The sequence below is a fragment of the Liolophura sinensis genome, chromosome 11, assembly GCF_032854445.1.
Source record: "Liolophura sinensis isolate JHLJ2023 chromosome 11, CUHK_Ljap_v2, whole genome shotgun sequence".
Lineage (NCBI taxonomy): Eukaryota > Metazoa > Mollusca > Polyplacophora > Chitonida > Chitonidae > Liolophura > Liolophura sinensis.
Window position 1 is genome coordinate 16,333,572 of NC_088305.1, and position 24,706 is coordinate 16,358,277.

At 39.3% G+C, this 24,706-nt stretch overlaps 1 protein-coding gene across 1 annotated transcript in view; it reads right to left on the reverse strand.

Moving 5' to 3' along the window:
* LOC135478120 (reversion-inducing cysteine-rich protein with Kazal motifs-like) overlaps window positions 1-24,706 on the reverse strand; it is a 100,257-nt gene that overhangs the window by 64,452 nt on the left and 11,099 nt on the right. The window contains exons 3-4 of the mRNA XM_064758392.1: window positions 18,031-18,105; window positions 9,771-9,813 (exon numbers count right to left, since the gene is read on the reverse strand). Of these exons, the coding sequence (XP_064614462.1) occupies window positions 9,771-9,813; window positions 18,031-18,105 (118 nt within the window). The remainder of the gene's footprint in view (window positions 1-9,770; window positions 9,814-18,030; window positions 18,106-24,706) is intronic.

The following is a 24,706-nucleotide window of genomic DNA, read 5'->3' on the forward strand; positions in this document are numbered from 1 at the left end:
ATCTGCAGGTTGCTGGCAGACCTTCCCACTTACAGCCGGAGAGGAAGCCAGCATGAGCTGGACTTGAACTCACAGCGACCGCATTGGTGAGAGGCTCCTGGGTTCATAACTAAGACTTTAAATTCTTAATTTTAGTTTATATACTGTACTTCCTCCCAAGAGAGTTATCCTAAAGAGATAGATGCATTCATGGTTGAGGCAACTGTCCAGTGAGGCAACACTATACTTATGTCTCTATTGGGACAGACCTGTTTTGCTAGCAGACGCCATCTTCAAATTACCAATATAAAGTTGAATGAGACAATAAACCTGAAGAACATAGTCACTTAATTGGGTCAGTAGGAGTGACCAGTCATTTAACACGTTTTGTAGATCTTCTCCACGTTTAGTTTTTTTTCGTAATCATGGATATAGAGCCAAATATATCAGTACACTTCAAGCGACCTAACAGCAAACATAAGCACTTGGCGCTAAGACTACATCAGCAGTAATGTAGGGAAGATTTGCACCTGGGGACCTGTGTTAAGAGTGAAGGGTGAGGTGTATGTTGGGAGGGGAAGGGAGGGGAGAGACAACACTGACAGTTGTAATAACATTCCATATCTCAGAGCAGACCCCAGAGAATCAGACGGGTACCACCATCTCCAAGGGTAGAGAAACAGAGAGAGAGAGAGAGAGAGAGAATTGCATTGGCATTATGCTCTCATGCAAGATCATTCCATCCCATCTTGTAACAGCTAGCATTGTACTCATGATCTTGATCTTAATAAGGCTGTCGATGAAACTTACTTTTTCTACTGCCTTTTCATTACTATATTTCCAAAAATTGAAAATAAGGACCCCAAAATTCTGGGTATGACACAATGTTGTCGATGAAACTTACTTTTTCTACTGCCTTTTCATTACTTTATTTCCAAAAATTTAAAATAAGGACCCCAAAATTCTGGCTATGACACAATGTTGTCGATGAAACTTACTTTTTCTACTGCCTTTTTATTACTTTATTTCCAAAAATTTAAAATAAGGACCCCAAAATTCTGGGTATGACACAATGTTGTCCATGAAACTTACTTTTTCTACTGCCTTTTCATTACTTTATTTCCAAAAATTTAAAATAAGGACCCCAAAATTCTGGGTATGACACAATGTTGTCCATGAAACTTACTTTTTCTACTGCCTTTTCATTACTATATTTCCAAAAATATAAATAAGGACCCCAAAATCCTGCGTATGACACAATGTTGTCGATGAAACTTGCTTTTCTTCTTCTGCCTTTTGGTTAGTATTTTCCCAATTTAATTTGATCAAGGACACAAAAACTATGGATATGCCATGCTGTGTACTACCAGTCCTGTACTTGTATCTACTCTGTGTATCTACTCTGTTCCCTGGGGCTTCTGAAGAAATCCCTTTGGAGTGGGTCATGCCATACATAGTGGATGACAGATTATCCTTGATCCTAATCCCACTGTGATTTACCTCTATTAAAAGCTATCCCACTGGGTCAATGGCTATATCAGTGTTATCACATACATACTGTTATCCGCAATCTTCTGGTAGACAACATCTGAACTGAACTGAACCGAACTGCATATTTGTACAGAGATACATGTACATACCTACATTGCTATCCAGGAATGGCACACTTTGTCTTCAAGCAGTCTTAAAGCATACAAGAATCGCTTTAGTTTTATTTCTTATCGTGCAGTTTAGAATGCGCAATAAGATATAACAGTACAATAAAAATTTTCAGACTTGGTTTTGGGGTGTAAGAAATGGCCTTGTAAGTGTTGTTGTTGGCTCTGTTGTAAGTTCAATTTTCTTGAAGACCCAGTAGCCAGTCTAGAAAAGAAGTAGCTTGTTCTGGTGATGTCAAATGTCACTGTTGGGGGGAGGGGGGGGGGGGCAGATTGAATACAGTGGGGTTGGGGTGTTGGGGGTGTGGGTTGGGGGGAGGGTTTGGGTGGGGAGATTGAATATAGTGTTGGGGGTGTGGGTTTGGGTGGGGGTTGGGGGGGTAGATTGAATACAGTGTGGGGGTGTGGGTTTGGGTGGGGAGATTGAATACAGTGTTGGGGGTGTGGGTTTTGGTGGGGGTTTGGGTGGGGAGATTGAATACAGTGTTGGGGGTGTGGGTTTGGGTGAGGGGTGTGGGTTTGGGGGGGGGGGAGATTGAATACAGTGTTGGGGGTGTGGGTTTGGGTGAGGGGTGTGGGTTTGGGTGGAGGTTGGGGGTGCTAAGCCAGCCCGACAAAGAGTCTGAGTACCTCACCTAGCATGCACGATATATACATGTACATGTGAATCTAACAGAGAGTCTACATCAAATCATGTGCAGCAGGGGAAGTGAATAGAGATCTCTACACATCAAATCATGTGCAGCAGTGTAAGTGAATAGAGATCTCTACACATCAAATCATGTGCAGCAGGGGAAGTGAATATAGATCTGTACACATCAAATCATGTGCAGCAGGGGAAGTGAATATAGATCTCTACACATCAAATCATGTGCAGCAGTGTAAGTGAATATAGATTTCTATACATTAAGTTATGTGCAGCAGTATATCAAATCATATACTGTAGCTGACCATTTGGTGTACTATACTGCAGCTGACCATTTGGTGTACTACACTGTAGCTGACCACTGGGTGTACTACACTGTAGCTGACCATTTGGTGTAATGAACTGCATAACATTTAAGCTAAACCATTCAGTCACCCCCGTAATTATCTGCATGTACTACTTACAACACAAATAGTTACTTTAAGATAAATTAAGTCGCTTGAACTAAGGCCAAAAAATATATACCTAGAATTGTTTTCATACATACATGTACACAAATACATAATAATTAACAGCTTCAAGCTCTTTGTTCTCGAAAAAAATGTTCACATGTGTAAAAGAGAACCATGCCGATAGGAATTTCAGGCTAAACTGTGGCAAAATATTCAGAGGAACATTCCGGGGCATTTTTCAATGTCAACCTCCTATTTTCACAAACTTTCAGAAGCTAGCTTTTTAGTCTGCTGGCAGATTTGTAAAGTCTAAGTCCTATCTCTGACTTGTTTTCTCTCCACGAAACCTGGCTCATTTATCAGTGTAGGTTTTCCTCTGGCCTGCTTATCTTTAAGTGTGGACTGCTTTGGTAAAACTGTTCTCCCCATCTCTAGTTTCCTTGCTTTCATTTGTCAAGCTGTCAGTGGCGTTGGACAAGGCTCTGTTCTCAGGCCCTAACACATCTGCTTTTCTATGCTAAAAGTCCCTAACTGGTGGTTTTCACAACAAAGAGCACATTTCTCTTTAGGAGGTATAGTCTTTCTGACTGAGCCACATTCAGAAGGGTAACATCAACTCTGGGTCAGGAGGTCATACCCTAATTATGGGGAGGGGGAGGGGGTATAAGCAGCTATTTTAAAATAACTTTGAAGGGACTGAATCATTAATTTGTCCACTCACAATCTGAAATTTCAAAAGGCAACACAAATAATGCTGTGATTTCAGATCATACAGCCACGAATACATTGTTATGGTTTCGTCAAAAGGATTTGTAAATTACCATGCAACAATTTAATCATAAATAGAAGTCACAGTAAGTATGACAAACTGTTCAGAAAGAAAGAGACACATAGCTTGAGAGTAAACACTAGACCTTAAAATATCTTTTCCATAAATCTTTTTTTTCTACCATTTTCTGAATAGGCTATCCTCCGTAATGAACAAACAAAAAACAGCTTGCGTACTTAGACAACACAATGTTAGCATAATAATGTTAGACCAATTAACAATACAGCAATACAGGTTACCTAATGAGCCGCCACATTGTTTTCATGTGACCTCAGTGGACATTGGTCGGTTGCCAAAACAGAGCTGCGTCTTTCCCACCTCATCAAAGGCTGCGCACACTTCGTTTGTTTGTCAGACTGACTGATTGATTTAATATGACAGTAGATGCATTATGGTGGGGGGGAAACTGGGCAGGGCCCGGGAGGGGTGGGGGTGGGGAGCCCAGGGGGAAACCCATGATTGTCCTCATATTGCTGGCAGACGTTCCCACATACGGGCTGCAAGAAAACCAGCATTGGCTGGAGTTGAACTCACAGCCACCGAATACACAAAAATGTTGTCCACTGTGGCCCCTGCCATATTTATATGTACATGTAGATGTATTATCAAGCCCTCAGTCTAAGTATGTATGGTTGTGAAAAACACCACACATGTCTGCGCCACACCCCTGCACCCACTTCCAACCCCCACGTGGTGTTCTACTCACTGTCATACCTTGTCACACACCAGAACTTCATATCAAACCTACCACAAGACTTAACTCTTTTACTGGCTGCCTATAATCTTTTTGTGCATATCTCTCTCGCACGACTCGCTTGGCACAGACAAAGTGAGTCAATTTACCCATAATTCACCAAAAGACAGCAAGTGCCGACACCTTTGTGATCAAGTCAAGCGCACACCACTGCTTAACAGTCTCTCACGAGCCTGAGAGAGATAGCGGTTTTACAAGTGTGAACCTTTACGGAGTGTGTGCATTTTCAGCATTAAGCTCCAGTCTTATACAGGCCTTGCTTTCACCCAATCTCACAGATGCCCTTCAGAATATACATGTTCAGGCATTTTTTTTTTCTAAATTTTCTTTTTCACCACTTGATGAACGAGCCCCCAAGTAGCAGTGTTAACATTCACTTTACAGTTATACTTCAGTTGCATGTTGTAAGATCTTGTATGAATTTTCCCCTAAAGCCCATCTTACATTTACACATAGACACCATGCTAGACACTATGTCAGACACCAGACAGGACACCCCTTCCTGAGTCTCAGAGTTCTGTCACATACAAAACCAACCAAGCTTTTTAGTTGCAGCAAGCAGTTTTGTAAGTGGCTCTGTCAAATGATGACATACTATGCTTTGTAAGTGACTCTGTCAAATGGTGACTTACTATGCTCTGTAAGTGGCTCTGTCAAATGGGGACATCCTATGCTCTGTAAGTGTCTCTGTCAAATGGTGACTTACTATGCTCTGTAAGTGGCTCTGTCAAATGGTGACATACTATGCTCTGTAAGTGGCTCTGTCAAATGGTGACATCCTATGCTCTGTAAGTGGCTCTGTCAAATGGTGACATCCTATGCTCTGTAAGTGTCTCTGTCAAATGGTGACTTACTATGCTCTGTAAGTGGCTCTGTCAAATGGTGACATACTATGCTCTGTAAGTGGCTCTGTCAAATGGTGACATACTATGCTCTGTAAGTGGCTCTGTCAAATGGTGACATACTATGCTCTGTAAGTGGCTCTGTCAAATGGTGACATCCTATGCTCTGTATGTGGCTCTGTCCAATGGTGACATCCTAACTTTTAACTTCGGTTAACAAGAGGCCTGAGTGCAAAAGTCAGACTTTATGTACAATCTTTTTCATGCATCTATTGCAAAGGTAAGCTCATTCTTGAATGGATCCCTCAGAACAGAAAATTCTCTGACATGCATATATATGTACATACCTGTAGTTTAACGTTAATTAAGGTAAGAAACTTTCATGTGTCAGAATTTTGAAACTTTGAATACGTAATCCTTTCTCTTCTCTTAATGTCTCCAGGCTTGTGCTACCCTTTCTTTTAATCAACATTAAACAAAGACAAGAAAACATCTAACTAAACCAAAGTAATGACAGGTAATGTGACACTGACATCGTGTATAAAAGATGATTAACACTATTTCACCATTCCGCCAGGTAAGTCAGTCGTACCTGTACAAATAAGCTAATGATTAATGATTTGTTCTTAATGACATATTATGTCATACTTAACCAGCATTATCCAGACCATTTTTGGATGAGATTTTTATCCTCATGGACACAGATACATGTACCCATCTATCAGAAAGAAAGGCAAGAAATTCATAATGATCAGAATTAACTGTGGTCATATGCTTTGGATTAAATACTTGTTATTTACAGGGTGTTAAGCAATAACATTAATGACATAACATAGGGTAATTTGTGGGGTGGGGTGACGATGCCTGTGATCATTTCCACAGTTTTAACATTTAGTGAAGACCACTTGTCTTCCATTAATATATGGTGTGCATAACAGCATTGTATCACGAGTGGAAAAGTTTAACTGCCAAAGGTCAGTGGTTTTAATCACCCTGTGCACTAGTCTCCAACACCCATAAAAATGACCTTGTATAAGTACAAATTCTGGAGCATGGCAATAACAACAATAAAATATATGTAATGAGCACATAAAGAGCGTGTGGGTCGCTTTGTAAGGATCTGATACAGAAAGATGCAATGAGCTGCCAACTTAATACGAGCTTCGTCATCAACCTTAGTCGCCTAACGCGTAAAACCTGACTTATCGTCACTCAGACAGCCACCCCGAGGGCATAAAACCCTGAAAGCAATTATCTGTGAATAATTTAAACATACCTCAATTTAAGCCTTTGTAGGTATAAAGCAAGAAAATGATCTAGGTGAGAGAATTAAACAAAACTTGTCAGCTCGGCTTAATGTCAGCTCCTGCGCTCATTCAGAAAACATGTACCCTGAGGTTATGCAAACCCAATGTCTTCTTCACCTAATGGACTTTTCAACCCCATATCGTGAAAAAAAAAAAAAAAAAAAATGAAAACCACGTACATTATGTTAAACCTTTTATACATGAACACAGAGTATGTTACTGTGGTGTTGTTGCTGTTGCAAAACTTGAGAGTTTATGCTGTTTTATCTATAATCTACATCAGCATATATTAACATATATTTATTATTCTTTCACAATTACATAATGTACATATAAATACATGCACATACAGGTGAAAGGCATAATGTACATGTGTGTATCTGTGCTACTGAATCTCATGAATTACACTAACAACATTAAGTGTGGGTATGTTATCAGCTATAACAGCTTTGGGTCATTGGTATGCCAAACAATACTCTTTGTACAGATAAACTTAGTTACAATTAAAATGAAATGCTGACAAATTGAGATTTAAAGAGTGAAGATTAACATCAGACAATAGGTAACATTAGTGAGGGTAGGGGTGGGGGGAGGGACAGTGGGCAGGTGTGGGGAGAGGTGGGGACAGTGGGCAGGTGTGGGGAGGGGTGGGGACAGAGTGGGTGTGAGAGGAGGGTGTTGTACATTAAAAGAAAGAGAAAATCCATCTCTTATTAGCAAAATATGTCTGGAGGTTTACATTGTGCCATGTAAGCTACTGAGGTAAAACTGACTTAATATTATCACAGAATATTAGCATAATAAATGTGTAACTTGTATGTTCAGAGATGTGCCCTAATGGCTATAGACTTGACAAGGCTCTCGGTGATCTTGAGTGTGCTTGGTATAATGATCCAGGTTACTCCAAACAAAAACACTAAACAAACATTAAAAAGCAGCCAGCTACTTTGTACATACATGCACAGCTCCCTTCACTTCTAAACACAATATGGTACACATTTAGAGTGCACAATAGCCATTGTGCATAGGCGAAAAGAATTTACTTCTATTTGCTCATGCTTATAGTACCACTTGTCTGGGCAAAACATAAGAGCTAAAAAGCCAGTCAGCCATCCCCTGGGGATACCTTATGGTCAACAAAGCTTGACCACTAGTGACTACTCAAGCAGTTAATCTGTGGACATGAATATTATAGAGCCTGGGGTCATCTATCAAGTGTCAAGCTGAGTAAAGAACCCAGCACTTGGCAGTATGTCACAGTCGAAAGAGCTATCTGCCATTCCAGTCTACCTAGCTACCCAGTCACTGCATCAAATCTGCCATATAATGTCACCTTAAACAAAGCCCACCCTAGAACACCCAGAAATCAGTGTCCACATGACCATACACCGTCCCAAATGTCCCAAATGTTGTGCCCTTTTATGGCAGTAATCAGTTCTATCACACTTTTTTTTATTACCCTGTCTACCTTTTGCCTTATTTAGACCACCAGTCAAGCCAGTAGCTGCCCCACCCACACGCCCACCCCCACCCTGCCACATGCCCAACCCGGAGACACACACATGAAGTTTGAGCAGGCCCCAGCTTGTGTCTAAAACCACATGGAACTATGTTCAAGTGAATTCAGTTTTCAATATTCGAAGTTTCAAATTGTTTCAGCGTAGTTTACATGTATTACGCAGGTTTGTTAAGCTTGTGTTAAATTGAAAAACAATTTGCATAAAACATTATCACATACTGCTGTATATAATAACTGATAGAAACACATGGAACTTAGTTCAAATGCTTCCTATTCAAATACAAAGTTTCAAACTGCTACAATCTGTGTCTTTCAGTACCTGGAGAAAGTTCTCACAATACTACCATTTTTCAGAAGCCCCTATTTACTGACTAAACTGTACTTATTATCAACATATCCCCTATCAGAGTATCATCGTTTCAAACATAGATATACATGTTAGTTTGACTTGATGTCAGCAGGTAGGTTTATAAACGTAACTTATGTATATATCCCCAGAAATAAGTAAATATAATACTTGACCAGTATGACCCAGTAACACCTGGGTGTAGCAATACTTAACCAGTATGATACAGTAACACCTGGGTGCAGTATACTTAACCAATATACCGTAACACCTGGTGCAGTAATACTTAACCAGCATGATATAGTAACACGTGGGTGCAGTAATACTTAACCAATATGATACCGTAACACCTGGGTGCAGTAATACTTAACCAATATGATACAGTAACACCTGGGTGCAGTAATACTTAACCAGCATGTACAGTAACACCTGGGTGCAGTAATACTTAACCAGCATGTACAGTAACACCTGGGTGCAGTAATACTTAAACAATATGACACCGTAACACCTGGGTGCAGTAATACTTAACCAGCATGATACAGTAACACCTGTGTGCAGTATAATTAACCAATATGATACAGTAACACCTGGGTGCAGTATACTTAACCAGCATGATACAGTAACACCTGGGTGCAGTAATACTTAACCAATATGATACTGTAACACCTGGGTGCAGTAATACTTAACCAATATGATACAGTAACACCTGGGTGCAGTAATACTTAACCAATATGATACCGTAACACCTGGGTGCAGTAATACTTAACCAATATGATACAGTAACACCTGGGTGCAGTATACTTAACCAGTATGATACAGTAACACCTGGGTGCAGAATGATAATGTTTATGCAACCATTATACAGGTTTTTAAACGAAAATATCTTCTCACAACATAAGGCTCCAAACTACTGGACCAACCATATTCCTGTCAATATCACACACAAACCATATAAGTATAGGTCCTTCAACGGTTATAATGAATATCTTCACCAAAGGGACAATTTGAATGACTGGGCCAATGAAGTTTCTAGAGATATTTACAATGAGTGTTAACAAATACTGAAATATTCAAATCATACAAAGCTAATGGGCATTAATTCTGCAGACGCCACTATATAAAATGTTTTCCGAAGAAAAAACATTATCATCTAGCTTTAGTAAAACCTTTGACCGTGGAATCTTCCTCTAGCTGTCTCCCAAACTAAAAAGTTACCAAAACCAAACAAACCTGTTTACAAAACGACTTTGACAGATTGTTTGAAGAGTCATGAGATATAAAAAAAACAATAGGGCCTCAATCTGTCATCAAATAAGTAATCAAGCAAACTGGTCCCTGATTCCCTAAACAAGGTCAGAGCTTATAATGTGGCTGCACCTTTCACCACCCAGGTAATTAGGGGATTTTAAACAAATGAGAGATAAGCGCTAATATTTACCTGACAATGAAGTATTGACACAATCCCAGAATGCCTGAAGATCCTGTGGAAGAGAAAAAATAAAATCTGATCAGCTTAACTCTTAAAACCAAACAACGTTTTTAACTGTAAACCATGCTGATTCTTTATCTTTTCTACATTAAGTGATTTTTTAATGTGTTATTTTAATATGATCAACAGTTCATGTTAAGACAACCATGAAAAGGATTCAAAGAATTTTCTTAATGAATATATATATATATATATATATATATATATATATATATATATATATATACGCCAAACAATTCTTGTTTTAAAAAGGAACACTTTGCTGTAGTCCGAGAACAATACGTGCGTTCCAGGAATGACAAGGTTATCTTGTTTACTGTCTATTCATTACTGACTCGAGGAAGCCTGTGAAGGAGTGCTGGGATAATAAAACCACCAGCCTTTGGTAGGCAAGTTATTGAAAAACTTTCCGATGTGTGATGGTGCTCAATGCATTCAATAAGGACAACCACAGACGAATGCTTATACAATTCACCTATTTAAATGAAACATTAATGCACAGGCTGCACACCAACGTATCTGATGCAAACAACATATTTGTATGAACAAAGGGCTGAGGTATCAGATTCAAGACTAAAACATTTACACAGTCTGAAAACTACATGTAAAGTTAAATAAATCAATGTTATCATTTATGGGCCACACTCATCTGTCTGTCAGAATGCAAATGATTGGCTGGCTTGTCGGGGTACACCAGGTGGGGTGAACATTACCAGTACACTTGACAAAACAGGCTGCCTATTTATAAACCCAAGACGTCAACAAAAACACAAGGGGCAAAGAAAAAACAGTCCCAAAATTGTTCCGTAATTCGGTGATGATGAGGCTTCTCTGGTCATGCCAACGTAATCTATCTTTTTCAAGTGTCACAAATTTCCCTGCCTGATTTTTTACCACCACTATCCATCTTCGGTGGAAACCGGAGCTACCAGTTGCTATGGCAGCAGGATTTCCCCTCATTAAAACCCTGCTGCTGTTTTTTGATTGATGATGTCACTTGAGGGTCAAGTGCCTATATTGATACATATGTCAATAATACTCTCCCCGTGAAAGTCCTCCAAATATAACCACGGATATAACGGCGAGATGAAACGCATACAGTTCATCTATACCTTGCGTAAATGTATGTGCATTGAGTACAATATTGTACTGCCTTCATTTGTGGTTATGACAATTACCCGTGATGGGGGAGGGGAAATATGCACAGAACCTGTGTATCATACATGCAGGACTCAACTTTTCGGAGAGTCGAAACTGACAAAAAATTAAGGTCATCCAATGTATTTTAAAGCTGTGAAATCTGTTAAATCCTATGTACTTTATTTAATCCCATATTGTAAAACAATATACACGAAGTGGATAAAACATAACGAAGAATATTTGCAAGATACAAAGTCATCTTTGTGATGACCTGGGCTCATTATGAGGTTGTCATTTTCATTTTAAGCTCTCAAATATAAGCGAATGACCAAACCCAATCCGGGACATGTATGCAGTAATAGCTTAATGTTTTATAACAATTAAACGTACATGTACATAGCACAATTTGAGTTTTGAGTCATTAATTACTAGATCTACCCCAACCACATCAACTTTTAACTCATACCAAATAAAAACCAAAAAAACAAGCAGATCCTTGAGTAAACATCATTTTCAGGAGATGAGGATTTAAAAGCAATGCCTCAGAAACAAATTTTGGCTCCTTTGAAGGTGCTTGGAAATAAAACCAATCTGAAATGCCATTTCCTTAAAAACAGACAGTTTTATTGGATGAAAATGATGAAAAAGGAAGTGAGAAAAAAAAAAACGATAGAAGGAAATTCGTTTCCCACCTCCCAGCAAAGTTGATTCATCACTGGAGGCCTATTAGCTAACAACTGGTCAGTAACAAAGCTTCTGTTTGAACCTGGTACAATCGTGTCACAAGTGTAGCCAACACTACTTTATGGGTGAGCTGGGGAATAATTTTCTGGGCATGCTTGAAGAATGCGCTTCCATCTCATCTCCTGACTACAGGAGGCGATTACATTTTTAACAAATTACAGATAGTACCACAGCTCTTTGACTGTGGAGGTTTATTTGGTGCAGAATGAAGGTCCGTGTTCGAGATCAGCCAACTCTGAGGCTGATCTAACATGAAAGGGTAGTAATCCCAATAGTGGGCATGCCACGATCACTGGGCAACTCCAATATTAGGAGTCAGTCGGGCCAAGATTAGTGGTGACTGGAGCCCGATTAATCGTCCCAATCCACTGAGCGGAGTCCCCCCAACCACCTACCCCCCCCCCCCTCCCAAACACTCCCCCTCTCTAACTGGATCATAGAACACACCCGGCCAGCCAATGATCATTATAACCACTGACTGCACTTGCCATGTCGACGCTCCCGCCCCGGCATCAGATACCACAGAAGAACGGATCAAGCGGCAAACATACGGGCCAGTGCTGGCCCCAACGAATAACCACATCAACAGTATTTTCTCCAGACTAATCTATCCCTGGAGCGTTAAGGCGAAAAGAGCTTATTTCTAAATAACACCCTTGAAACAGAGCTGCGTTTCATCCATAATATCACAAGAGGACAGTCGTTCCTTATAATTGTTTATCGGAAGTGAGCCAGATGACCACTCAGGTGGACACTGGTCCCTAGATTTGATAAAGTCTACCTAACCGTGTTATGTTTCAATTTGTGGAGAATTTGCCTGCCATTGATTTTGATTTATGGATCAGGATGAAGAAGAAAGCTAATTATAGCAGATTTGTTTTCAAGTCCTTAATCATCTATTTTATGTTCATCCCATTTTTGATAGGCAAAACAATTAGATAATTAAATTTTTTTCGAAATTCTATCATGATCTGGTGCATATCAAGGCACAAAACGGGTAACCATGTGTTACTTGTTCAGGTTGATGAATCCCTTTTGACAAAACCCTTTATCCCAAACAGCTGCATTTGAAAAAAAAAAAATGAAAACTTATCACTCAATGAAACATAAAAAAATGTTTAAAAAATAGTATGGTAAGATCCAACTTCCCATTTGAGTCTGCGGCCATGAAAAAAGTTGGTTTTTTGCTTCAATTCTGTCATGGAGATAGTCCATTACAATATGACATGCAAATTGCCTGCCTCTTTCTGATAATTAATCCTATGACTGGCGCCAACACCCATGTTTTTTTCCCCCTTCCATATGTCAATCTCTGTGAAATAGCGGACATTAGTGGAATATCGCACCCGAAACGCCAGAACTAGGACATTCCAAAAAGCTCAAAGCAAAACACCTCAGGCAAGGAAGACAAGACAAATGCATTTGGTGATGAGTGTGCTATTTGACACGGCAGTACCATAGGGTCATCCCTATCAGTTAGAACTTTAACACAACCATCTGCTGTGCCAATTTGAAGTATGTCTAGCTTCAGCATCATGTCAGGCAGTTTGTTGTGGTAGCTTCTGACAAACAGCGAGTGCCAGAAATGTTGACAATGTTGATTGTGTAACGCCACTGTAATTCTTTCTGACATGTGCTTTCTCATGTTTTTTTAAGGGATGTAATACACATATTTCTGGGGTTGAGGCGCAAGGTTTCACTAAAATTGCTTTCAAAATTTACATCAGAGCTGTATCCACAGCGAATATCACTGACTGAAAACATTCAAACACATACTCTTGCCTCCATAGCCAAAAGAAGCCACAGTAAACATCAAGACCCACAGTGAATGCAAAAAGATGCTAACTGCAAGGGAAAAATTTGACTGTAGTGTCAGCTGATTTTGGACCTATTTGTAACTGTGTGTGAGTGCAAGAGCACTCACCTGTCATACATCTATCTGATCTAGACCTTTATACCAACTGAATTTACAAGCAGAAAAAAGAACAGATTGTTAAACAACTTGGTTTCTTGTATACTGGGCCAAAATTAAATATTGTTTGTTTGATGTTACAAGCCCTATGTAACAAAAGAGGGTAGGTAGGTCTTTACAATAAGCTAACGAGTAAACATTTTTATGAGCACTGCGGCAATAGTTTGTGTCAAGAGATTGTGCTAGCATTTTCACATCCAGTACAGAGGAGGCAAGCATGTGAAAATGTATCAAAAATCATGTCCACCTGATACTTTTGACAGAGTGAAGCAGAACCTCAGTAAAATCTATAATGAGAAATCTGATCCCATTTTCCTAAATTTTCTAATTTTAATTAAACTTTGTGATTTTTCAGGAATTCTTCTTTCATGTGAAGGATCAAACATTTATTGTCCTCAATACACCACTGCCAGCAACCTGTGGATGGTTGTGGGTTCCCCCCGGGCTGTGCCCAGTTTCCACCCACCATAATGCTGGCCGCCATCGTATAAGTGAAATATTCTTGAGTATGCGTAAAACACCAATCAAATAAATAAATAAATCAATACACCATTCCATGTACATACTTGTCTAAAAGTATGAAAAGTGTGAGCCATGCAAGTGAGCCTGCTCAGCTCAGATCACCAGCTTTGACCTAATCTAGACTGTACAATACATTTATACATGAGGAAGAGGAGAACCAAAATGATGCTGTGTTGCATGAAGGTTAAATGATGGAGCATATCAGTTTGTCTTTGTATGTGAACTTCCCTGAATCCATTTAGAACTGCACAGGTCTGCGCTTTCCACTGTCACCACCACTGTTTCCCCTTCACAACAATGCATCAGTAAACAGATGCATTTTCTATCCACCAAAGCCTTTGCCATTGGTGATATCAATGACAGTTCAGGAAATTATAGCAATATATTCCCAGTTACTGCCCCCGAGCATAGAGGTTTGATGGACATCCACACACCTGACCAAATTTTTTTAAAATTTTGGGATCTCCCAAATGGTATTTTTAGCTGCCAAGAGAAGGGGCTCATATGGGGGCATCTGATAGGTGTGAAATGAGAGCAACACAATGGCGGATGCCAACGTAAAAGAGGCTTTGTTGGGGATTCTTTGATAACGTAGGTTTAGGCCAAAAATCGGCCATTTTGATCATGTTACACCAGACATCATGGTATAAGGTCTCAATGTCACTGTGATTATACCAGTCCATGACTGAATTAATTTAATTCATAAAAAATAGACTAGGTGATCTACCTAAGTGGGCTACACTTAGAACCTCAGCCAGAGCCACTTCTCCTTGAAGGTATGGGCCTGTGTCCATGTTTTGTTAGCCTTTCCACGCTGGTTATAACCAGAGCCACACAATTCTCAGGAATTCAATTTCGCCAGAATAGCTGTGTTTCTTAAGGTATAGCATGTTGAAAAAAATTGGATCACCCGGAATTCTATATTTTGTCATTGTAAGATGCTGACAGTCGCAATGTGTTTACAACATTTCCTTGAACATTTTACAATGATTATCTCACAAAATGAGTAATTAATCTGAAATCTCATCTCTCTATGGAAACACAAGGACACAAATATATGGCATCACCATTTTACGGGAATCCAAACGGATACGGGTGAAAACTCTTCATAAGTATCTCAATCTACAGGTAAAGCATATGGTAACATACCCGTCAAAGTGCTATAAGGCAGGCTATTTTTCTACAAAAGGAGAGGAAATTTTATATTTCAAAAGAGTCACCTGTAAACAAATCATTCAAATGATCGTTCAGGGCCTTTTTGAAGGGTCAGTCGTGTAACATAAAACATATAATATTTTAATTTTGGCCTTGCATCTCTTTGGTTTTAATATCAGCCCTCTAACTGCTTAACTTCCTACGCAATTAGGCAAAGATGCTCCAGACACCACACTCAGAACAATTACAAAAAATTACTTTTTAAAATTTACAGCCATATTTCTGTCGAGCATTTTACAAAAACTAGTCTCTTCCCTGCTCACATAACTCTTTTAACATCTTCAAATGGTCTTGACTACAGAACAGCCCCCACCTCTCAAAAATATTGCAGTGCATTTCTGAATGCCAACTCAATGGAACTAGTTTCCATGAATTCTTTGCTCCGAAATTTATTTATTTATTTGATGGATCTTTTACACCGTTTTCAAGAATATTTCACTTATACAATGGCAGCCAGCATTATGGTGGGAGGAAACCAGGCAGAAACCAGGCAGAGCCCGGGGGAAACCCACGACCATCCGCAAACCTTCCCATATACCCTTGCTCTGAACTGACTTCTTTTTTGTGTCCAGCTCAGTTAAGCTTATATGAAGACTGAAGTTGTTCTGACAAAGAGCAATAGAAATATCAGTTTTCAGAATGTATGTATTCAGTGCAGAGTTCAATTCTATTTCAGAAATTGCATGTTAGCCACATGACTTTTCAAAATGGCTGTCAACAGTAAATGGTTCAGCTCCACGAAAGTTCTTGCGCTTAATGTGACCATAAGAAAGTGGTTTAATTAATCTTTATGGCAAGAGTAACTGAAGCCGGGTGTTAGAAATCCCCCTCATCCAATCCCCCAACATTCCCCAAAACACAATAAAGAAAATGAAAATGAAAATAATAATCAGAACTTCACTGAGGGAGGTATAATACAATAAAACATGTATTCAAGACTGAACCAGGCAATGATTGGAAAATGAGGGCAAAAATGGAGTTTGACTGCCATGAGAAGGAAGGAAGTGGGAACTGCTCCAGAAGCGATGGGATGGGCTCAATGTTACTATGAATAGGTCACAACTTTAAAATGACACACTGCGTCCATCTGTATGGATAGCGTTTAATACTGCCTTGGCTTAAGAATTGATTGTGAGGAGTTAGAGTGTAGCAGCCATACCCATAGTCTTTTTCTCCACTGACTTCACTAACTACAGGCACTGCACCGCCTGCTCTTATCTCTCAGCAGGCTTCTCATCACCCTAACTCCACCTTGGTGCAGAGAATTGGCTGCCAGCCCAACGCTACATGGAATCTCCACCATAAATTTGTGATCATCTGTCAGCACAATCCTACTTACTGGCACAATAACGCAGAAGCAGTGCCCAGAGTCACTATCGAGTATTCAGCCCCTTTTGCTTATGGCGACCTCTATAGGCAACCGAATATAGACACAGATGGATGAAGATTAAGAGATGTGGAATAGAAGTTAAGAGCAAAAGGTATACTGGCTTAATATGTGTTGAGGTGATTTCTCCACAAAGTAAAAGGACTAGTGAGTTTCACAGAGTTTTCAATCGTGCTTCAATCGTTCAAAAGCACAAGTAAAATGGAAAAACTAGTGCTATATGTATTTGAACTTTCTCTTTTTAGCATTATTACCATGGGTGACACAGGAAAAACATAAATTTGGACAACTTCCTCAAACAAATGACCTCAAGTATGGTTCTTTGCATTTCTGGCATTTTATAAATTTTCCCCTTGGCACTTTAGTAAGATTAAGGCATAGTTATGACTGAAGGAGACAGGGAAGAGGATGATTTAAGGTTTGCTTTGTTAGGGTATGTGGGGAGAGGGGCATGGCACAATTGGGGAGACAGAGGGCATCAGTATAGAGCCCCAAACCCTCTTCATGTTTTATATCTGGTGTGGAAAGCTCCTCTTTTTACGCTGTCCCATATAGTAAAGTGTCTCCCCTTTTAATATTTCAACTTTGCCACCATTCATTGTAAAAGGTTATACCTTGCCAGGAAGACAGTTACCAAAGGTTTACTGTACATAATACCTCATAGGAGCAAAGTACTAAGCCTGGCCATAGGCTGCAATAACAAACCAGAGCAGAATGAAGGAGTGTCAGTTCCCTGGTGAACCTCAGCCTCATCTTGAATCTTTCCTGATAAACTTTAGCAGGGAGTCTGCCAGTTCAAACAAATCTGACGGGTGTGTGGAGTATTGGGGGAGGGGGGAGAGTATTTCATGGGGAGAAGGAGTATTTTAGGGGGGGGGGGGGGGGGGGGGGGTCTATGCCCTCCCCAATAAACACTCTTCCCATGTCAAGGGGTAATTGGTTACCAGAGTCCTAGCAACCTGTTTACCATAGCAACTTGTAACAGCTTTTTTCATTGACCGGTGGTTTTGACCAATAGAATTGTGCGTACCGTTCTTGGTGCTTTTTGAACCAATGCAGCTGGTTCTCTATACAGCATTTTATCTTTGGTTCTGCATCTTTCGGTAGGTGTGAAATCAATGAAAATTTTTAAGGGCACTTTTTAAAGAAATGTCCATGTTGGAATACTTGCAGGACGTACATGTAAGTGACAATTTTCTACAAAATACATTGAAAAAATAAAGACTTACTACTTCTTGTGTACAGTGCTCTCCAGCATTCACCAACTGTTGTAATTGTCCATTTTGACTTCCAGTCACCGATAACTGAAATAAGAAAACAAAACTGGTTATAATCTTGTCATACACAAATAAATGTACTTGTATATGATTACCAAAGTCTAACCAAAGATAATAGTGTTTTAATCAACAGGAAAGGCAAAAATAACTATTCTTCAATGTATAGGTAAGTTTAGTTAATTGGAAAGTTGAAAGATGGTATGGACTGATACCAAACCAAACGGATATGAATCATTTAGACATTTTAAATCCTGCTGTACATAAAAACAGAATGATCGTAATCCAAGCTAATCCAGAACACCAAAAAGGATTAAATCTCATTGGATGCACTTGGATATATAATTCTTCACAATTAAGATATATGATCTGTGAGAAAAGTAACAACTTGAGTAAGTATCATTAAAAATGACCTTGATCAGTTTGGCATTGGAATCAAAATACTGAATGTCTGACAAGAATCCTTCAGTAAATATGCTAATTAAATCTAAAGCAGGCTTAGTCTGAACCAGTGCATCCATTAAGTTCTGTTGGGATCCGTTATTCGACTATAATTAAAAACTATTTGAAAGTCTGTTATCGTTAACTTGTAGACATGTATATGTAGATGTAAGTGTTAATATTTGATTATGTACAAAACTGACAAAATATGCTGCTCAATCAACACATATAGTGGTTCACACCAAATCCCCATTTTACACATGGCTAACACTAACAGTTTGATAAATTTGATAAATAAATTTGATAGATAAATTTCACCTAAACCATGTCCCCCCCCTCCCCCCCCCCCCCCAAAAAAAAACATTAAACATTAAATATTTGAGTGGCAATTTATTACTTTTTTTTTAAACATAGTACAAAATATTCCAAAAACCGGAAGGAAATACAGCAGCTGGTGTTGGTTTAAGCCATGCTTCGACACACAGGAACAACTTCTGCACAAGTCAACTTCAATTTGGCGAAAATGAAAAACTGGAAGTTGGCAGAGGGAATACAGTGGGTAGTCTCTGACTGTCAATTATTTTGGTGGGTTGCAGGTTGAGGTGCTAGCAGGAGTCAATATAATTAATTCCATGCGGAGAAGGAAATATTCCAGAAGTCAGAAGCGTTCCCAAACACTGCACAGCTTATAGGACTGACACTGGAACAATCAAGTCACTTATCACCATCATCTCCATTATACCCACACACTGGCATTTTATCCAGTTTTGTTGAATAGCAGGAAGCTATTTTTGGGGACATGTCCAAACAAACTACACTCAGTGCAGCGCCCTCCCACCGTGAATCCAACCCATCTCAGAAATAAGGGGGAAGAAGGGAAAAAATGGCAGCTAAGAGGCAGAGTCAACAGAAATTGTGGGTGGGCAGTTAGTAAGGACTAACTAGGTCTATCTCATGCCGCGGCAACTGCGGGAATATAAGACTTCTGCCACACTGAAATGCAGACACTGCATGTAGACGTCCGCTAGGTGAAAAAAATACATCGTTCACGTAACAAAACGCACATTTTGGCATGTAAAGCTATATTAATCAATCTGCACCACAATTAAGAAATGAAAAGTGAATTGAACAATTAGGAAGGCCTGTATTTATCAAGCAAATTAAGACTTCAATCCTTGCAAAGCCAAACTCAGAACAGGCAAGAACTCAAATTGTGGCTGGTACATTGTTCTGCAGTGAAGAATAAGAGTACAAGGTTTTCTCTTCGTCAAGAAAAGCAGTTTAATTGTTGCTGTGCTTAAATTTTTTACTTAAATCTTAAGATATTTGGTAAATATGGACTCTGGTCCAAGGATTAAAAGAGCTATTAAATACTATATCTATATATCTTAGAATTTATTGATGCATAAACAGCATTCACTCAACTAATCTTCAAGCCTAAAATTAAGGGTCAGTCTTACAACAAATCACAGGGATCAGTGAATTAAGCATCTTCAGTGATTTTTGTCTGTAGCTTCTATTATGATTGGCTGATGTCTCTTAATGACTTTTGCTTTCTTGCTGCATCCGCCAGGGTGATGATTTCTTACTGTGTCGAGAAAACCTGGGTGTTTACAAGTATTTAACGGTTTATTCCATGGCTGAATGAGTGAAAAGCGATCTCAGTCTAGCACCCATCATGACTGTTAATGGTATGAGATAACAGGGCCTAGTATGGAGTATCGTGACCTATCACTAAGCATCACATCATCTGTAGTTATACTAGCACCTCAGTTTCTGTCCTAATTTAATAACATACTTAAATGTCTAGGGCTGTCACAACAGTTTATAGCTTACACTTTAACATCGCATATTTTTTTTTTACATACATGTAATTTCCCTTCCTACACAAATACCTTGTAGTATAGCCATTCAAATGACTTCACGTTCATGGCAAGGTCTCTCACCAGCACCATGACAAGACAACCATATCGAAAAAAGTTGAATAGAGCTGTTCAATTTAAGCACTTTTCTGAAGCCATTATCAGGAGCCAATTAAAACTGATAAATTATGGAAATGTATGGAATATAAGACAAAATATGCAATCTACTACCAAGGATACTGATTCACCAATTATCAACATGAAATAAATCAACATTAACAGATTTTTGAAATTTCTAACTCGTATAATCCTAATTTGTGATGTTTTTGGCCTTTGACTCCAATTTGGGCACCCACTAAGAGTAACTGAGAATATTTCAGTAGGCATAATCACACAACATTTTCTCACCATCAGAAGACAATATTAATTAGCCGTGTAAAACACACACACCGTAATCTCTACTGTGGCCATGGTGCTGTGCTTTACTGGGCCATTCTCATTGGACCAACAATGCCTCCTAACTCTCACACAACACAAGCCATTTAGAAGTTGGCAAATATCATTTATGGAGGGACAAAGTCTTACATGTTAGCAAATGTCAAAAATTAAGCTAGAGTAAAAATAGGAATTTCCCAATATAATATTTGTTCTCTTGTAAAATGTTAAATGTTGTGTTAATTTCCATCTGTTGCTCTGTAATTAAAGTTAACTGATAACAGTACAAAGAATAATCCTCAAAAATGACGTGAATTCAGAAAAATATAAAAATGAAACACATTTTTTCTTGTTCAAACACATCTGGATTGATCGAAACCTCATGGCAGGCCTTCAAAGACATGAAAGGAAGTGAACAAGGAGAAGTTCTTGGCCCCTTTCTTTTCAACATTTCCTATTGAAAATATTCGTAATAAAACAGTTTATCGTGACTGAGGTCTATGCAGAATGTAAATGGGACCCCAAGTCCAGACATTTACAAGATCAAAACTGTAGAATTCTGAAAAGCTACGACACGAGAAGTACACAGACACCAGCCTCTCTTCAAAGCTTTTTCAAACGACTTCTGTTTGCTTCATTTTGGTGTCGTTTTGTTGAGCTAGGTCAGGGCTGTTTGCCAGTGCCACAGGCAGCACTCACTTCGTCGTTAAAATGGTACAGAGCAAACAAGTGGGAACAGAAGGAGCCAGTACAAAGAGCCATTCAAAAGATCTTTTCCTCTCTTGGCCACTTCTCTTTAATTGGACAGCCCATTTTGTCAGATGCCAGTTTGTTTTGCCAGATTTTCAGATCTTGTCCTTTCAGTTTACCACACTCGGTTGCTCATGCCTTCAACGCACACAAACACGTATATCTATGAGCAAAACAACACTCCCAATGCAGCTTGAATTCACATATTTACTAATACAAAGCAACAATTATATCACACATAACCAGCAGAAAAGGACAGATGAACTTACTGCCCAACAAAGGACGCAAAATATTCAATATCTCTTCAGTTGGATCCAGTGACAAACAATATGATTGTTTTCAGGAACCAGCTGTATGCAAATTTTCAATACAACTGAAACAGCGTGAACTATATCAAAGCTCGACCATAGTCATACAGTTCTAAAACGCAAATCGAGAATATGACTTGCATCAGCAAAAAAATCTGAAATTACACAATTCATCTGAACTTTACAAATATGTCTCAGTGAATGGAGGTACCCAGAAGAAGTTTCTCAGTCAACATATGCAAGACCATCTTTCCCTCATATTGTCCCAAAACAAGCATACTTTCAGACAATGGCAGAAAAGATTATACCAACCTACACATATTTCAACACCACTGTTCAATAATCAGTGATAAATCACAGACAGAACCTTCTTTGACAGAAGAACCATGCGATCAAGTCAATGGTGCAAGTATATGTAGGTGTGCGTTTCAAGGCTTAAAAAGTTTTCAACAAAATTTTTTGCAGTATTATTGCAGGATTTTGATTTTGAATTTGCTGAAGGTGCATGAGACAAGTGGAAAAGTAACAGACATGTCTGTGTACATCTGCACAGCAATTTTACTTGAAGAGCTCCAGCACACTGCCATATTTATAAAATTAATCTTCTTACATTAATCCCCGCTTTTTTAAGGAATAGAGACTTTAACAAGAAAGTACATGCAGGTGGAAATAAGCTAAATTTGGCAAGCTGTGCAAAGGACAAATGAAAATTTACTGAACTAAAAAAAATTCCACGAATACTAATCAGATCATCTCTTCACCTGTCCCTAAGAAAGTTTACCTGTCATATTTGTGGCCATTGGACATTTTAGCTGACAGATTCGCTTGACCCGGACATGCATCCAGCTAAAATTCTGACTGCTGATGGGAGTAAGGTATAACAATGCCCAGAACAACCTTTAACTTTAGTCAGGAATTAACCTTCATACCACCTCGCCCCAATTTCGTGTGCACCCCCACCCCCACCCCCACCCCACTCAAAAGAAGCCAAATGCTGACTCCTTCATGTACTTGTGTAACACGAGAACCTTTATGTGGCCATACTCTCTTTATTTAGCTAAAAGCTTTCATGACACTCGCTCAGATTACTACTTTCTCTTCAGGTTTTGCAGGCAATATTTGCTCTGTTTGTATTCATACTCTACACATTGGCCAGTTTACGAGCAAATTTGTAAAGAGGGTGAGGTGGAAAAAGTACAAAACTTTTCAACCTAAAAACAAACCATTAAATTTTTAAAGGTAAATTTCTCCATGTTCATGAATGAGTGACCAGGTACACATACAGTTGTTTGTGTATTTACATCCCTAAAGCTCAGCGGTCAAGTACTTAACTACAATATCCTGGTCCTACCCAGCCCTACTTAAGACTGTTATCAGATCATAGCTACTGGCAATCTCAGGGCCAAAGTCAGGGGTCAGTTCTAATGGGAGATTCTGGGTGGGTGGGAGAGAAGGAGTAAGGCTGGTGAGGAAGAGTGACAGTGAGGGGTATTTTGGAGGTTTTGGAGGCATAATCTCAGACGAAATCAAACCTTGTCTAGATTACCGGATGAACACGTCAACAGGAAGTGCTGCTTATTTCTTCTCTGTATATTAAGCTTTTACATGGCACATATATGTATCAAACTACAACTAACACAACGCGTTTATCAGATTTCAAACTTCCTATAATGGCCACAGCCATTTTCTTAACAGCACTATCGATCTTTGGTTGAAGGGCATGTAGTGAATATTAACACAGATCACTGAATTAAAATTGTTAAAAACTTGATAAATACACATCAACATGTACGACACGTCTGTATCACAGAATAGACCATTACCTAACGTATATGACCTAACGTGTTCGTCCATGACAATTAAGACACTCATAACTAAGAGCCTGAGAGTGCTCTTGGGCTACTGGAAAGGGGTTTTCAGGTTTTGTTTGGGAGGTAAGATCATATCCTACTTTTTCAGCGCTAAAAGTAATTATTTTATGACCTACACATAGCTTCTAAAAAGTACTTGGCCGAATGATTATTTTTTTTATTGGAACGAAGTGGGACAGCATATGTGTGTATGTCAGTGGTACGCACAGTGGCTTGCCACTAGCTCACCCGCAACAGGCTTTCAGCATACCCCAACCATTCAACTAGCTTTCAATGCTGATGGTATATAGACCAAGCTACTGTAGAGGTGTTCGAATGATTTATTTATTTATTTATTTGATTGGTGTTTTACGCCGTACTCAAGAATATTTCACTTGTACGACGGCGGCCATCATTATGGTGGGTTGAAATCAGGCACAGCCTAGGGGAAACCCACGACCATCCCACGGTTGCTGCAGTCCTCCCCACGTACGGCCAGAGAGGAAGCCAACATGAGCTGGACTTGAACTCACAGCGACCGCATTGGTGAGAGACTCCTGGGTCATTTAGCTGCGCTAGCGCACTAACCAACTGAGCCACAGAGGCCTTGTTTTAGAATGAAATGACAACTCAGTCACTATATCTACAAGTTTATCACCACTCCGTTACCATTCCACAGGCAAATTGCAGATGCAATGCAGGCATACTACGAACACACTGCAGGCACAATCCACTGACACGCTGCAGATGCACTACAGGCACAACGCGGATGCACTATTGGTGCACTACAGGCATATACTACATGCACGCTCCAGGAAAATAGCCAGAAATGTCAGAATGTCTAAACATTTTATTAGGGAAGGTGGCCCAGATCTGATTTTTTGTCTTCCCGTCTTTTCCAGTTCTTTAAACAGGAAGCCCACACAGCACTAATTTTTTACTCGACTACTTGAACTAACCCTGCTGGTACACTACAAAATACTTT